Source organism: Rhincodon typus, chromosome 11, assembly GCF_021869965.1.
Source record: "Rhincodon typus isolate 14 chromosome 11, sRhiTyp1.1, whole genome shotgun sequence".
Lineage (NCBI taxonomy): Eukaryota > Metazoa > Chordata > Chondrichthyes > Orectolobiformes > Rhincodontidae > Rhincodon > Rhincodon typus.
In genome coordinates this window covers 41,042,852-41,057,859 of record NC_063342.1, presented here as the reverse complement: position 1 = coordinate 41,057,859, position 15,008 = coordinate 41,042,852, and the positions used below count along the sequence as shown (strand labels likewise).

The 15,008-nt window shown below is 39.0% G+C and overlaps 1 protein-coding gene across 1 annotated transcript in view; it reads right to left on the bottom strand.

Moving 5' to 3' along the window:
• Window positions 1-15,008, bottom strand: part of LOC109937398 (peripheral plasma membrane protein CASK) — a 183,038-nt gene that overhangs the window by 26,532 nt on the left and 141,498 nt on the right. The window contains exons 12-13 of the mRNA XM_048603099.1: window positions 14,256-14,452; window positions 5,767-5,882 (exon numbers count right to left, since the gene is read on the bottom strand). Of these exons, the coding sequence (XP_048459056.1) occupies window positions 5,767-5,882; window positions 14,256-14,452 (313 nt within the window). The remainder of the gene's footprint in view (window positions 1-5,766; window positions 5,883-14,255; window positions 14,453-15,008) is intronic.

The window sequence follows — 15,008 nt, the reverse complement described above, 5'->3', positions numbered from 1 at the left end:
CAGGTGAGGCATTTTATTTTCTCTAACCGAGGGTCAACAGCAATGCTTCCTTTAAGCTGCATGACTGCATGTACTATGAGGGTCTGTGCACAACATTTGCATGCTGACATGGTTTGCAGCATTGCCTTCTGGTCTGGAAGTTGCTGCTGGAAAATTTTAAAAAATCAAATTGTAAGGAGAAGGTAGAAGTGCAAGTTAATTATGAGGTTGAATGTTACTAAAAAAAATGAAAGGAAGGGACAGAGCATGTAAATATCATATTGCACCAAGGAATCTACAGGAGAAAGTAAAAGGAAATGGTGTAAATAAAGGAAGAGATCAATTCTGCTGATAGAAATGAATTTGGCATTGGAGATCAAAACATAGAATTAGTACGGGGAGAAATGCAAAATAGCAAGGGAAAGAAGACCCTGGTAGGAGTAATCTATAGGTCCCCTCACAGTAGTTCTACAGTTGGGCAAAGTATCAACCAGGAAATAACAGGGGCTTGTAAGAAAGGTATGACAATAATCATGGGTGTTTTTAATATGGACATGGATTGGATTAATCACATTGACAAAGATAGCCTCGAGGGAGAGTTCATAAGTGTATTAGAGATTGTTTCTTGGAGCAATATGCTGTTTGGTCCTCATGGTCTTTGAAGAATGACAACAAGATAGGACAGTTGATCAACAGTGGCAGATATTTAAGGAGATATTCAAATCCTCCCAACTAAAATATATTGCAAAGAGGAAGAAAGATTGTATGAGGGGGAAGAAGGCATCCATGGCAAAGCAAAGAAGTCAAGATAACATAAGGTGAGAAACTAAGGCATATCATTTGCAAAGTTGGGTAGCAGGTTGGAGGACTGAGAAACTTTTAAAGACTCACAAAGGGTTACTCAAAGAAAAACAAAGATTCATTATGAAAGAAGATGAGCGCAAAATACAAAAATGAATAGCAAGAGCTTCAGTAAGTATATAAAACGAGAGTAGCTAAAGTGAATGTCAGAACTTTGGAGGATGAGACTGGGGAGTTTATAATTGGAAACATAGAAATGTCAGGGTGACTAAATCAATACTTTGCCTCAGTTTTCATGGTGGAGGATACAGAAACCATCCAAATTATAACAGGTAATGCACAGAGCATAGAAAAGGAGGAATTTAAAATAATCACTATCAAAATTAAAGGCAGACAAGTCCCCATGGATGACCTACATCCTAGAGTCTTAAAGGAAGTGGCAGCAGAGATAGTAGCTATAAAATCCAAGACTCTCTGGATTCTGAAAAAGTTTCAATGGTTTGGAAAAATGCTAATGTAACAGCCTTATTCAAAAAGTAAGGAGACAGAAAGTAGGAAACTATAGACCAGTTAGTTTAATGTCTGTTGTTGGGATCCATAGTTAAGAAAGTAGTAACAGGACATCTGGCAAGTCATAATTGCAATCTATCAACATCAGCATGGTCTTATGAAGTGTAAATCATGTTTGAATAATTTGCTAGAGCTCTTCAAAGATGTAATGAGCAAAGTAGAGAATGGGGCCCTGTAGATGTAGTTTACCTGGACTTTCAGAGGCATTTGATAAGGTACTATATAAACAGTTAATACACAAAGTAAGATCACAAGGTGTTAGGGGTAATAGATTTGTTTGAATAATGGACTGGCTAACCAACAGAAAGCAGACAGTGGGATAAATGAGTCTCTTTCTGCTTGGCAAACTGTAACTAGTGGGATGCGACAAGGTTTGGTCCTTGGGCCCCAGCTATTTACAATCAATATTAATGATCTGGATGCTGTGAAAGAATGTACTATAGCCAACTTTTAGATGACACTAAAATAGTTGGGAAAGTAAGTTTGCAATAAAAAATTTTTAAAAAAATTACAAATGTATAAGGATAGCTTAGGTGAATAGGTCAAGGCATGGCAGAAAGGGTTTAACATGGATATGTGAGGGATTATCCATTTTGATTGAAAGAATAGAAAGGTAACTTATCTAAATTGAGAGAAAATTCAAAACTTTTCAGTATAGAACGATCCGAATCTCCTTCTGCATCAGTTTAGAAAGCTAGGTATGCAGGTAATAAGGAGGAAAATATAATTTAGGCATTTATTGTTGGAGAAGTGGAGTATGAAAGCAGGAAGGTGTTCTAATTGTGATTTGGAAGGATGTATCTGCATTGGAGGCAGTTCAGGGAAGGTTCACTAGATGAATATAAAACAAAGAACTATGGATGCTGGAGATCCAAAACAAATACAGAAATTGCTGGAGAAACTCAGCATGTCTGGCAGCATCTGTGATGAACTGATGAGTTCTGATAGGAGTTACCGGACTCGAAATATTACTATGTTTTCTCCCCACAGATGCTGCCAGTCCTGCTAACTTTCTCCAGCAATTCCTGTTTTTGTTTCATTCATTTACTTCTAGAGATGAAGAGCATGTCATATAAGGAGAGGTTGAGCGATTTAGCCTATATGATAGAGAGTTTAGCAGAATAAGAGGAGATCTAATTGAGGTACATAAGATGCTAAAAGGGATTGACAAAGTAAATGTAGAACAAGTATCTCCCTTTGTGAGGCAATCAGAAGTCATAATTTTAGGCTATAGGATAGCAGATTTAAAACAGAGATGAGGAGGAATTACCTCTCTTGAATGGTCATGAATCTGTGGAATTCACTGCTCCAGAGTGTGGTGGCCAGGAGGCTGAAGAAATTTGAGGAGGAGATGGACAGATTTTTAAATTAGTAATGAGTTAAAGATTATGGGGAGCGAGCAGAAAAGAGGAGTTGAGCCCGCTCTGAGGAAGGGTTACTCAGCCTGAAACAGTAACTCTGATTTCTCTGCACAGATGCTGCCAAACCTGCTGAGCTTTTCCAGCAATTTCTATTTTTGTCTCTGATTTTTAGCATCTACAGCTCTTTTGGTTTTTACGGGATCAGTCATGATAGTATTAAATGGCAGAGCAGGCACAAGTGGCTAAGTTGTTTATATTGCCTCTTAGTTCTTGCTTTCTTTAGACTCAGAGAGCTGCCAGAGGACTGGAAAATTTCAATTATTAAGACTGTTCCAAAAAATGGTGTAAGAATATGCTGAGCAACTTCAGACTGGACAGTTTAACCCTGGTGGCTGACATCAACAGTTACATGGACAAATGTGAGTTAATTATGGAAAGCCAATATGCATTTTATAAGGGACAATCATTTTTAACAAACTTACTGGAGTTTTTTTCTGATGAGGTAACAGAGAATTGATTAGGTCAATGTTGTTGATGTAGTGTGCTTGGACTTTCAGAGGCATTTGACACAGTGCCTCACAACAGACTTTTGAGCTAAGTTAGCTTACAAAATAAAGACAGTAATATGGATATAAAATTAGCTGAGTGACAGGAAACAGAGAATAATGGTTAATGGATAATTTTTGGGATGGGGAAAGGTTTGTTGTGGAGTTCACTAAAGGTCAGTGTAGGCACCCTTGCTTTTCGTGATACAAATTACTGATTCTAAACGTTGTGGTATAAAGCACAATTTCAGCATTTGGGGATGATATGAAACTAGAAAATGTTGTAAACTATGAAGTGGGTAGTATAGAACTTCAAAATGACAGACAATCTGGTAGCGTGGTGGACAGAATGAGGACGAAGTGCATTGTGAAGAAATGTGAGACAATACAGTTTGGTAGGTAGAATACGGAGAGTCAATGTAAAATAATGGATACAAGTCTTAAGGGGGTGCAGGAGCAGAGGAACCAAGAGGTATATAAGCATGAATCACTACAGGTAGCAGGACAGGTGGAGAAAGCTATTAATAAAGCATGCAGTGTCCTAGGCTTTAAAAATAAGGGCATTGAATACAACAGCAGGAAGGTTATACTGAACTTGTATAAGCCAGTAGTTCTGTTGTAAGAGATAACAAGGTGTAGAGCTGGATGAACACAGCAGGCCAAGCAGCATCAGAGGAGCAGGAAGGCTGACATTTTGGGCCTAGACCCTTCTTCAGAAAAGCTCTGTAGTGTCCGGTTTTGGTCATTATACTGTGCAAAGGATTTGAAGACATTGAAGAGAGTGCAGTAAAAGTTGATATGAATGGTTTCAAGAATTTTGGTTATAAAGTTAGACTGGAGAGGCTGATACTGTTCACCTTGAAAAGAGAGGGCTTGGAAAATATTTGATGGCAGTAATCAAAATCATGAGGGGTCTGGGTCGAGTAAATAAGGGAAAAAATGTTTCAATTCATAAAAGCATAGAGAACAAGAGGGCACAGATTTAAAATAGTTAGCAAAAGGAACAAAAGTAATATAAAGAAAACTTTTTCATGCAGTGAGTGGTTAGGATTTGAATTCATTGAATATGAAAGTGTGGAGTAGGCAGTTTCAATTAAGGCATTCAACAAGAAATTAAATGATTATTTGAACAGAAACAATGTGCAGCGTTGGAAGGAGAAGCCTGAGAAAGGCACAAAGCGAAATGCTTATTTAGAAACCCAGTGCAGACACAAGGCCGAATGGCCTCCTTCTGAGTTATAATCGTGTGAAGTATTAAATGTGCATCTGTCTTTATTGAGAAAGATGCTACCAAAGTCATAGTGAAAGAGGAAATAGATTAGATAGAAGTTGTACTAACAATGGATAGACTCACAATTGACAAATAGAAGCTACTAGAATGGCTGGCTATACGTAACAAGTTTATAAGACCGGGATCAGATCAAACATTCTGATCATTGCATTCATTACGTGTGGGGTTTGGGAGATGGAGTTCTGCTGAACTTAACACAAAGCTAGTTTCAAAGGGAAGGCATGCAGAAACAGTCATGTTCACTAGATTTTTTGACCAAGTCTCAATATTGTGCAGTTTGCAGTCTAGCAGTAAAGGAATGCAGAAAATGCAAATGACTGTGCAAAGAACTGATTCTGCCCTAGGTTGTAACCAGAACACTGAGGATTTATGATGTTTTTAAGTAACATGACCTGTTCATGTAGAGTAACATAGCATCATCATTATTTTATGTCATTGTGATCATAATAGATCTGATTATAAATGTGGATCTATTATGTTCATTTTACCAGGTAATAATAAATTTTAATGACTCACATCAAGCCTCACCTCACTTATGAGTAAGTTACTCCACTATTGAAACTAATGAGTAATATATCCATGAAAGATATGACTGTTCACTCTGGATCACAAAGGAAATCCATTGGTAGATCCCTGGATTATGCCATTTTACAAACAGAAATAGTGTAGCATGAGCCAACTCCATAAAGTTCGATGCCAAGAAATATTGCAGTAAATCCAAACGGATTTCAAAAATATGATTTTGATGGTTTTTGTTGTAATGACTTATTTTAGTATTAATTAAGTGCAGTAACTAAAAGAAAATAAATATCATTTTAGGTTGAAAATGCAGTTTTGCTGCGTATTAATACTACATTACACTTTCTTCAATAATTCAATGGCACCTTAAAATTTAAAACATAAATCTCTGGACTGCTTTAATTTTGATAAACTCCTAAACTAGAAAGATGACTACTGATAGATATATTGAATCCATGAAAATAACTATAATAATTGGGTTAAAATTGCTGAAAAGCCAAGAAAATATATTAATAGTTGCTGTAACCTCATTATTTTCAATGGGTCACTTATGACATTAATACACAATCACAAAACCTCACTTTGTTCATTAACCCAGCAAGAATCCTATTATTATAGTTTTAAAGAGATTTTTTTTAAAGAAGGGCAAGTACAGGCATAATAGGATTCAGAATTTCAGCAGCTAAACGAAACATAATACCTGCATTGTGCTTGGCTAGATATTTATCCTTGTATTGTTTCTTCTTCTTTCCAAACCAGGTACAGCTAGCCTGCTGTTCTTGTTTGGTCTTTTCCATTGCTATACATGCAACACGCCTTGTTATGGAAACAAAAATACAACAAATTAGGTAACAGTTGTCAATAACAATATTATAAGAAAGCACAGGGCACGCAAAGATGATGATGAGGTCAAAAGTCCTTTGACATGTCTATTTGGGAAAGCTCACTGAAGTAATGACTGCTACTGGCCAGAGGTTGGCAGCTCTTTACTGTTAGGCAGCATCACTATGAGGCACAGGCTGATGCCACCACTACAGCCACATGAAGCATAGAAGCAATTATGGACCCAGGCAAAGAGAGATGGTGGGGGAAAGAGTGCTGGGGAAGGGGTGTGTATTGGCAGAAAGGGAAAGGGGAATGATCCTAACAAGACTTCACTTCCCTGTTCTGGATCCCTTATTCAGGCATTCGAACGAGGAATCCCAGCCCATGAGAAATCCCCGACAGGGTCTGCTTTCAGGGCTCCCCATGTCACAAGTCCCCTTTCCATGTATAACAGTAGCAGCATTGAAAGAAAGCCCTTTAGTGGACATTCATTTCCCAAGGCTTCAACTAGCAGTGGAGCAGGAAGGCCATACACTGAATTTTGCACCATGTTCTTAATCCCCACACTGATTAAATATCCTTCTGGCAATAATTTGCCACCATATTTCAACCCTACAAAGAGAATCCGTTATTTGTACTTTCAAGTCTGTACTTTCCATGACTAATTTGCTTTATTCTGAACTCTAGTTCATTTAATCTTCAGGAAAATTTCTGAAATAAATACTTCATGATCCCTAAAAATACTTTAGAATATTCACATTTCTGCTCACATTTATTCCTGAATTTTGGCTTACTACTTTTCTCTTAAGTCACTTTGCTGCCATATTAGCACATAGATCACTGTATCACATGATATTTAAAATTAGTTCATATGTATCTCTATAACGCAAAAGCTTCGCCTATCCAGGCATTTATCTAGTTTTTTTCCTGAAGATAATTAACTCAGTTGCAGTTGTTTTACTAATTAGGTATAATTATTAATTTTAAAAATGTAGTTATAATGACAAAATATTTTAATTCTGTTTTCTAAAATGGGTTATTCAAAATGGATAAAGGGCATGCAATTCTGCAAATGTTTTGTCTTATAATTTAATAATGAAATACAGTAAAGACAATAGCATAATGATAATGTCACAGGACCAGTAACTTGGAGCCTGGACTAATGATCAGGACTCAAGTTCAAATACTACTATGGCAGCAGGGAAAATCTAATATTCAAATCTTAGTAAAGTTTAGAACAAAATGCTAGTCTTAATAATAATGATCATAAAATTATAACTGATTAAAAGAAGTCTTAATGGGTTCTAACTTGCTTTCAAATTCACTTTTGAAATGAGGAATTCAAAAAAGCTCCCAATGTAATAGTCGAGAAATCATCATAGGGGATTCTCTAATACAGTCCACACAAGCCTAACTTTCTCTGTCAATGTACGTGTTAGGATTCCTATAGTTCCATGTGCTGTATTATTTGCCTTATTGACAACCTTGTAATTAGGGCCATTTGTTCATTGTGCAAACTGAAATACTGCACATCAAAGCTGCTTTTTAAATAATGGCTAACCTGACTAAATAATTTACTTTTCCATTTTGCAAAAACTCATCAACGGGCCTAAGGCCATCACTTTTGGCTTTGAAAAGGATGCAGTCTATTTCAGGAACAAAAACAAAGTTGCTGGAAAACCTCAGCAGGTCTGGCAACATCTGTAAAGGAGAAAACAGAGTTAAAGTTTCGGGTCCAGTGACCCTTCCTCAGAACTGAGACCCGGACCTGAAATGTTAACTTTGTTTTCTCCTTCACAAAGTCTGCCAGACCTGCTGAGCTTTTCCAGCACTTTTGTTTTTGTTCCAGTCTATTTCAGATTACCTTAGAAAATTTGAGTTTCAGATGAAAGAATTGTTTCATTCTGATACTGTGCATAGGAACACAAGTGGTATTTGCCATCAACAGGATACTGCTGTCAAGCCAATAAGAAGTCTGCATATCACACAAATGAGTTAGGAGGCATATGAATTTCAGTACTATTCAGATTCATGGTGTCAAGGCCTCACATCCAAAAGACTGGTGGATCATATTAAACAGCATCTCCTTTCAGATGTTTGCAAAATAAAAACAGATACAGACCATATGGAACCAGTTAATGCCAGCAAAACTCAAAACACTGTGGCTAACATTACACTTGATTCTGCAATTGGACAACATTTGCTAAGTAATCCTGAACATGTAGGAACTATGCTGACAATCTATTGTCAGTTGGGCTTACAGTATGGTGCACTTGCATGAACTAGAAGCTACACATTTAGTAATCAGGGTCTTGTTCTTTGCAGACAGAAAAACCATGTACACATATGCACCTGTTTCAACTCAACAAAACGGATGATAGAAATTAGTTCATTATTCAAGGGAATACCTTGACCAAGCAAAGCCACCTGCCTGGTTTAAGTTTTAACAAAGCTTGCTGTCAACTGTAAATCAACAACTAACTGATGCATTCTCCATGGCACTACCTCTACCAGAGTACACTTTCCATCCAATCAGCACTCTTCTCATACAGGATAAAAATACTTCTTTTCTCTCTTTAAAGTGGTATCTCTTGCTAATTACACTGATGAGTGAAAAACAAAAGCTTCCACAAATATGTCATTTTTTAGTGATACTCAAGTTCTTTACCACAAATGACTACTCATAAAACTCAATTGGATCATTAATCCATGGTTTTCACCTGATCTGGTCTACATGTAACTCCATAACTACAGAAATATGACTGAATTGTCACTGGGCTCTGAAAAAGTCTAGCAAATTAGTCAACTGTATCAAATCACTAAAAGGTTGAAGAATAAAACTTGGTGGACAACTCAACATTGACATGCAAACTCACAAATGGCAGCAAGAAACAGTCACACATTGAATTATAAAGGTCAGATCCATCAGATATGGCAGAATAATGGTATATGGTCAGGAAGAATTGTTCTGGAAGCTCTTGGCATTGGTTCCAGAACTCATGAAGTCTCAAGGCTTCGGGTCAAAGATGGGCAAAGAAGTGCTGAGGGTAGCAAGGGAACAGATGTACTCTGGGTTGGGGAGTTCAGCGTTTGTTACTTCGAGTGATTCAATCGCACCACTATTGACCAAACTCCGAAGGGCATCAGTACCAGACTGCGCCGGCCGCTGATGGTGACAGAATTTGACCTTTGGACAAACTTATGTGACCTGCTGCAGATGCATTCATCCATGTTGTGGTTGGTTGGCTCGCCGAGCTGATTCGTTGTTCCACAGACGTTTCAGGGTAATGAAACGTCTGCAGAACAACGAACCAGCTCAGTGAGCCAACCAACCATAACATCCACAACCCGAGCTACAAATACATTCATCCATGACAGTACTGGTAGGTGTATCCAGTGCACAGTCCTTTTCGTAACAAAGAGTCACCTTTACACTGAGGAACTTTTCTCATATGTTGTATTGAGGACACCAGATGCATCAAGTGTTTTGGGACCTGACGACATCCTGTCTGTAGCACTGAAGCCTTGTTTCATTGTTGTTCCGCAGATGTTTCATTACCCTGCTGGGTAACATCATCAGCGCAGCCTCTGTTGAAGCACCGTTGTGTTTTCTCGCCTGGTTTTTAAACTCTGGAGTCCATTGAGCTGGATTACCTCACTTCCGGTTTCCCTTCGCAGTGGAGTGAATATGGGGTTGAGTTCTACGTGTTTGTTGATGGCTTTCTTCGTGGAGTACCAGGCTTCTAGGAACTCCCGTGCCTGTCCCTGCTTTGTTTGTCCCAGTCGAATTGGTGGTTCTCCTTATCTATGTGGATAGAGATGAGAGAGTGTTGGTCGTGTCTTTTTGTAGCCAGTTGGTGTTCATGTGCCCTTGTTGTTAATTTCCTTCCTGTTGTCTGATGTAGTGTTTGTCACACCCTCTGCAGGGAATCTTATATATGACATTACAGTAACCATCCTAACACACACAAACGAAGCTGCGTGCAAACACTATTTAAATGGGCAACAACACACTGCAGCAGCACAGAACTACGCCGATAATGGATATGCAAAAAACTGGGTCAGAAGATGCCTACACGAACAACACCAGGAAGATACTACATGCCCTGACACACTCATCACGCTACCTTACATCAAGAACACATCGACCACTGGGCATAGAGTGGCACACAAACCCACGTCGACCCTACAACAACTGCTCACCCAGACCAAAGACCCACTACGGACAGGACCAATGTCATATACAAGAGTCCCTGCTGAGACTGTGGCAAACACTACATCGGACAAACAGGAAGGAAATTAACAAGGGTACACGAACACCAATTGGCTACAAAAAGACATGACCAATACTCACTCATCTCTATCCACATGGATAAGGAGAACCACCAATTTGACTGGGATGACACCAGGATCCTGGGGCAAGCAAAGCAGAGACAGGCACGGGAGTTCCTAGAAGCCTGGTACTCCACGAAGAAAGCCATCAACAAACACATAGAACTCGACCCCATATTCACGCCACTGCAAAGGAAAACCGGAAGTGAGGTAATCCAGCTCAATGGACTCCAGAGTTTAAAAACCAGGCGGGAAAACACAACGGTGCTTCAACGGAGACTGCACTGATGATGTTACTCAGCAGGGTAATGAAACGTCTGCGGAACAACAATGAGCCATCTCGGCCAGCCAACCAACCACAACACCCACAACCTGAGCTACAAATCTACTCCAAAACCTTAGGGCTATCAATGAGTTCTACAACCTGTGTGGAAATGCTCACTTCTGATGCATAGTGCTACTCTGCTCCAGGACATTATAGCCTTGGTTCAAACATGGACAAATGAGCTGAATTCAAGAGTTGAGGTTTGGCATATCCTTGAAAAGCTGAAGTCAATGAAAATCACTGGAAGATGGTTCTGATTGCTGGAGTACAATCATCTCAGTCACAGGACACGGTTGCAAGAATTTCTCAGGGTAGGTTGTCGGTTTAACCATCTTTAGCTGCTTCACTAATGGCTTTCTTTCCAATAGAAGTTCATAAGTAGTGATAAACCCTCATTACTTGATAATTGCACAACGTTCAGTACCATTTGGAAGTCCTCAGATTTCATAATAGTCCATTCCTGCATGCAGCAAGACCTGGACAAAAACTTCAGTGGCAAGAAATATTTGCACGATAAATGTGTTATACAATGAACATCTCCAATGAGAGAAACTATCTATACCCCCTTGACATTCAATGGCATCATCATTGTTGAATCCTCCACCATCAACATCCTAGGAAATTCCAACGAAGTGGAAACCTAATTGGATCAGCCACCATATATTGTGGCAACAAAAGCTGGTCAGAGGTTAGGAATTTTGCAGGGAGTAGCTCAACTGTTGATTCCGCTTAGTCTGTCCTCCATCTATCTGGCACAAGTCAGGAGTGTAGCTGAATACTCTCCATTTCCCTGGATGAGTATAGTTCCAACAGCACTCAAGAAATTCAATGCTGTCCAAGGCAAAATAGCCTGCTTGATCGACACACTGTCTGCCACCTATATGCAGTATTGGCAGTGTAACAGCTACATGATGCACTACAGTAACTTGAAAAGAGTCCCCAACAACATCATCTTCCAAAACTGTAACTTCTGGTTCTTGGAGAACAAGTACTATAGATGCACAGGAACACCGCATTTATAGAAACATAAAACATAGGAGCAGGAATAGGCCACTCAGCCCTTCAAGCTGCTCCACCATTCAATACAATCATGGCTGATCATCCGATTCAGCAGACTATCCCTGCTTTCTCCCATATCCTTTGATCCCTTTAGTCTTAAGAACAATATCTGCATCTTTCTTGAAGGCATTCAATATTTTGGCCTCAACAGTTTCCCGCAGAGAATTCCAAAAGTTCACCATTCCCTGGGTAAAAAGATTCCTCCTTATCCCTCATCTCTGTCCTAAAAGGCCTTAACCTTAGACTGTGATTGCTGGTTCTGTACCCCCACTCATCAGAATATTCTTTCTGCATTGAGCCTGTCTGATTCTATTAGAATTTTACAGGTTTCTCTGAGATTCCCCTTCATCTTCTGAACACTAGTGAATATGGTCCTACCAATACAGTCTTCCCATACGTCAGTCCTGCTATTTCAGGAATCAGTGACATAAATCTTCTTTCCACTCCCTCAATAGCCAGAACAACCTTCCACATCAAATCTGCCTCCCTCTTCCTGTATTCTCAGCACAGAAAAATGAAAATACTCAATGATCCTAAAAACTGACCCAAATGGCTCCTAGCCAGCCTCTTTCAGTAATGAGCCCAGACTTTGTGAATAATCGATACCAGACACCGAGGTTTATAGCTTAAACAGAAGATTTAAAAATAATTAATAAAATTGTAACTTTAGCAGAGCAAAGTTAAACAACAAGGTGATCTAATCAATGTCTATAATTTAAACCCATTCCCAATTCTATCCTCACTCAGACAGGCATAAAGACACAGTTATGGGATAAATCAAAAGGAATAAACGAGATATAACCGACCAGTTAATTTAAGCAGGCACCACAATCTGTAATCCCACAGGCACATGGGATTGTATCTTACTTGGTTTCTGAAGACAGTGATGCATACAAATAGCTTTCAGCAGACTCCAAGGAATACTCACTTAATATTTATAATTGAGATTCTATTCTCTGCATTTTCACTAAGTGGATAACGAGAGGTCAACTGGGGAACAATAAACTCCGTCCCGTAACTTCTGCAGCCATTATCCTCTGACCAAAACATAGTTTGGAAACAAAACCCAAAGAACTGAGTATGCTGGAAATCTGAAACAAAACTAAAAACTGCTGGAAGATCTCGCAGGTCCGGCAGCATCCGTGATTAGAGAGCAGAGTTAACATTTCAGGTCCAGTGACACTTGCAGAACAGATTTTGCAGCGATTTATGGTTTCAGTCCAAATTTTGGTTTCTCCTTGTTAGACTGGTTGACTGTTATGATCCCAGTTAACATTCAGTATCCATCATCTGCTTGAGCATAATGTATTTCCTGAACCAAAATGACTGGAGCATTCTTTGAACAAGAATCAAATTAATTTAACTTTCAGGCCTGGCCTCATAAGTGAGCATCAGTTTTTCTGTTTTTTTTTAAAACAAACTCTCAGTCTATAGACCACCTTTAGCTCTCCGCTCACAGTTCACAGCTCTAGACCAAAAATGGTGAAAAGAAATGAAAAATCAGTGAGGGTTCTAACAAGACCAACATACTATTTGCCTTCTTCACTGCCTGCTGCACCTGCACATTTATTTTCAGCAACTGGTGCACAAGGACATCCTTGTGCTACATTTCTTTCAATCTATCGCCATTTAGATAATAACCTGCCTACCTGTTTTTGCTACCAAAGTGAATAACCTCATATTTATCCACATTATAAATGCATCTGCCATGTACTTGTCAAAACACACTGAAGCTTCTCTGCATCTTCCACACAGCATACCCTCCCAAACTGCAAGTTCCCTTCTCCTGGTTGTGTGGCATTCTTACTTGCAAATAACTCACCAAAATATGATATATATATATATTGTCACTGAGTCAAAATCCTACAAAGCTCTCACTTACACCGTTATGGTTGTATTTCCACTACGTGATTCATAGAATCCCTACAGCGTGGAAACAGGCCCTTCGGCACGACAAGTCCACACCGATCCTCAGAGCACCCACACAAACGCATTCCCCTATAACCCACCTAATCAACACATCCCTGAACTCTACGGGCAATTTAGCATGGCCAATTCACCTAGCCTGCACATCTTTGGACTGTGAGAGGAAACATGAACACCAGGAGGAAACCCACACAGACACGGGGAGAATGTGCAAACTCCACACAGACAGTCGCCCAATGGTGGAATCGAACCCAGGTCCCTGGCGCTGTGAGGCAGCAGTGCTAACCACTGTGCCACCGTTTAAAAGGCAGCTCACCACTACTTTCTCAAGAGCAATTACAGATGGGCAATAAATGCTAGCCTTGCCAGAAATGCTCATATCTTAAAAAATATAAAACATGGAATTTCAGTTACTCCAAACTCTGAACTGGTCCTTTACACACTTGGAAATTAGATCAAGGTGTGGCAATAAGTGTTACTACAGCAGAAACATGAACCTATCATATGTAGTACAGCATCCATGGTTTCAGTCTTACTAGCATTCAGATGAAGCAATGCACGCATCATTCAAGATATCATGTCGTACAAATAGTGTGATGACAGGGAAGCAGTGAGGCAGGTTTTGGAATTGTAGACAATACTCATAATGTTCATGTCTTGATTGGAAAAGCTATCATATTCATTAAGTGTCTTGATGATAAAAGATAGCTGCGAAGACCTACCATTCCTGGAGTTCAGGAGAGGGGATGAGTCCAGCTGTACCATTTTTAGAGTTTTCTAACTTCCCCTGCCACCAATTGTGGTCATCCTTACTGATGATTTGTATGATCTCTCCAACTCGGAACCGGATCCCAGCCTCTTTACAAGGTATAAGGTCATCCTTTGATGGATCATATTCAAATTGTGCTCGAACATAAATCTATGAGACAAGGGAGGTTTTATAAGGAAATATAATGTTTGTTAAACAACATATCCAGGGAATTTAAAGGAATACAAAGCTGTCAAAAATAAAGTTACCAAATACACAACACAATGGTAAATGTAAAGATAAAGGTAAAAGCAGTTTTATACATTTTCATTAAAATGACCTGCTTGTTATTTTTACACTTCTACTGTCAAAAGTTTACAAATTTCTATGTATTCGTATAGCAGGCAGTAGAATGGGATAAAAACAATGAGAAGGTGATGGGCATAATTTTCCAATGTTTCTTGAGTATAGGAATGGTTACTAGAGGACTGGTGGAAACAAACACTTTGTTTAAAAAAGGGTAGCTATAGGCCAATCAATTAACATTAATGCTGGGGAAATATTATTGATAACAAATTGTGACAAAATTAATCAGAATTTCAAACGATATGGGACAATAAATTAAGTTCAACTGGAATTTGTTAAAACAAATTATGTTTGAATAATTTCATCAAGTTATATATGAAGTAACAGAGAATGTTGATGTGCATGGTTTATGGATGTTGAA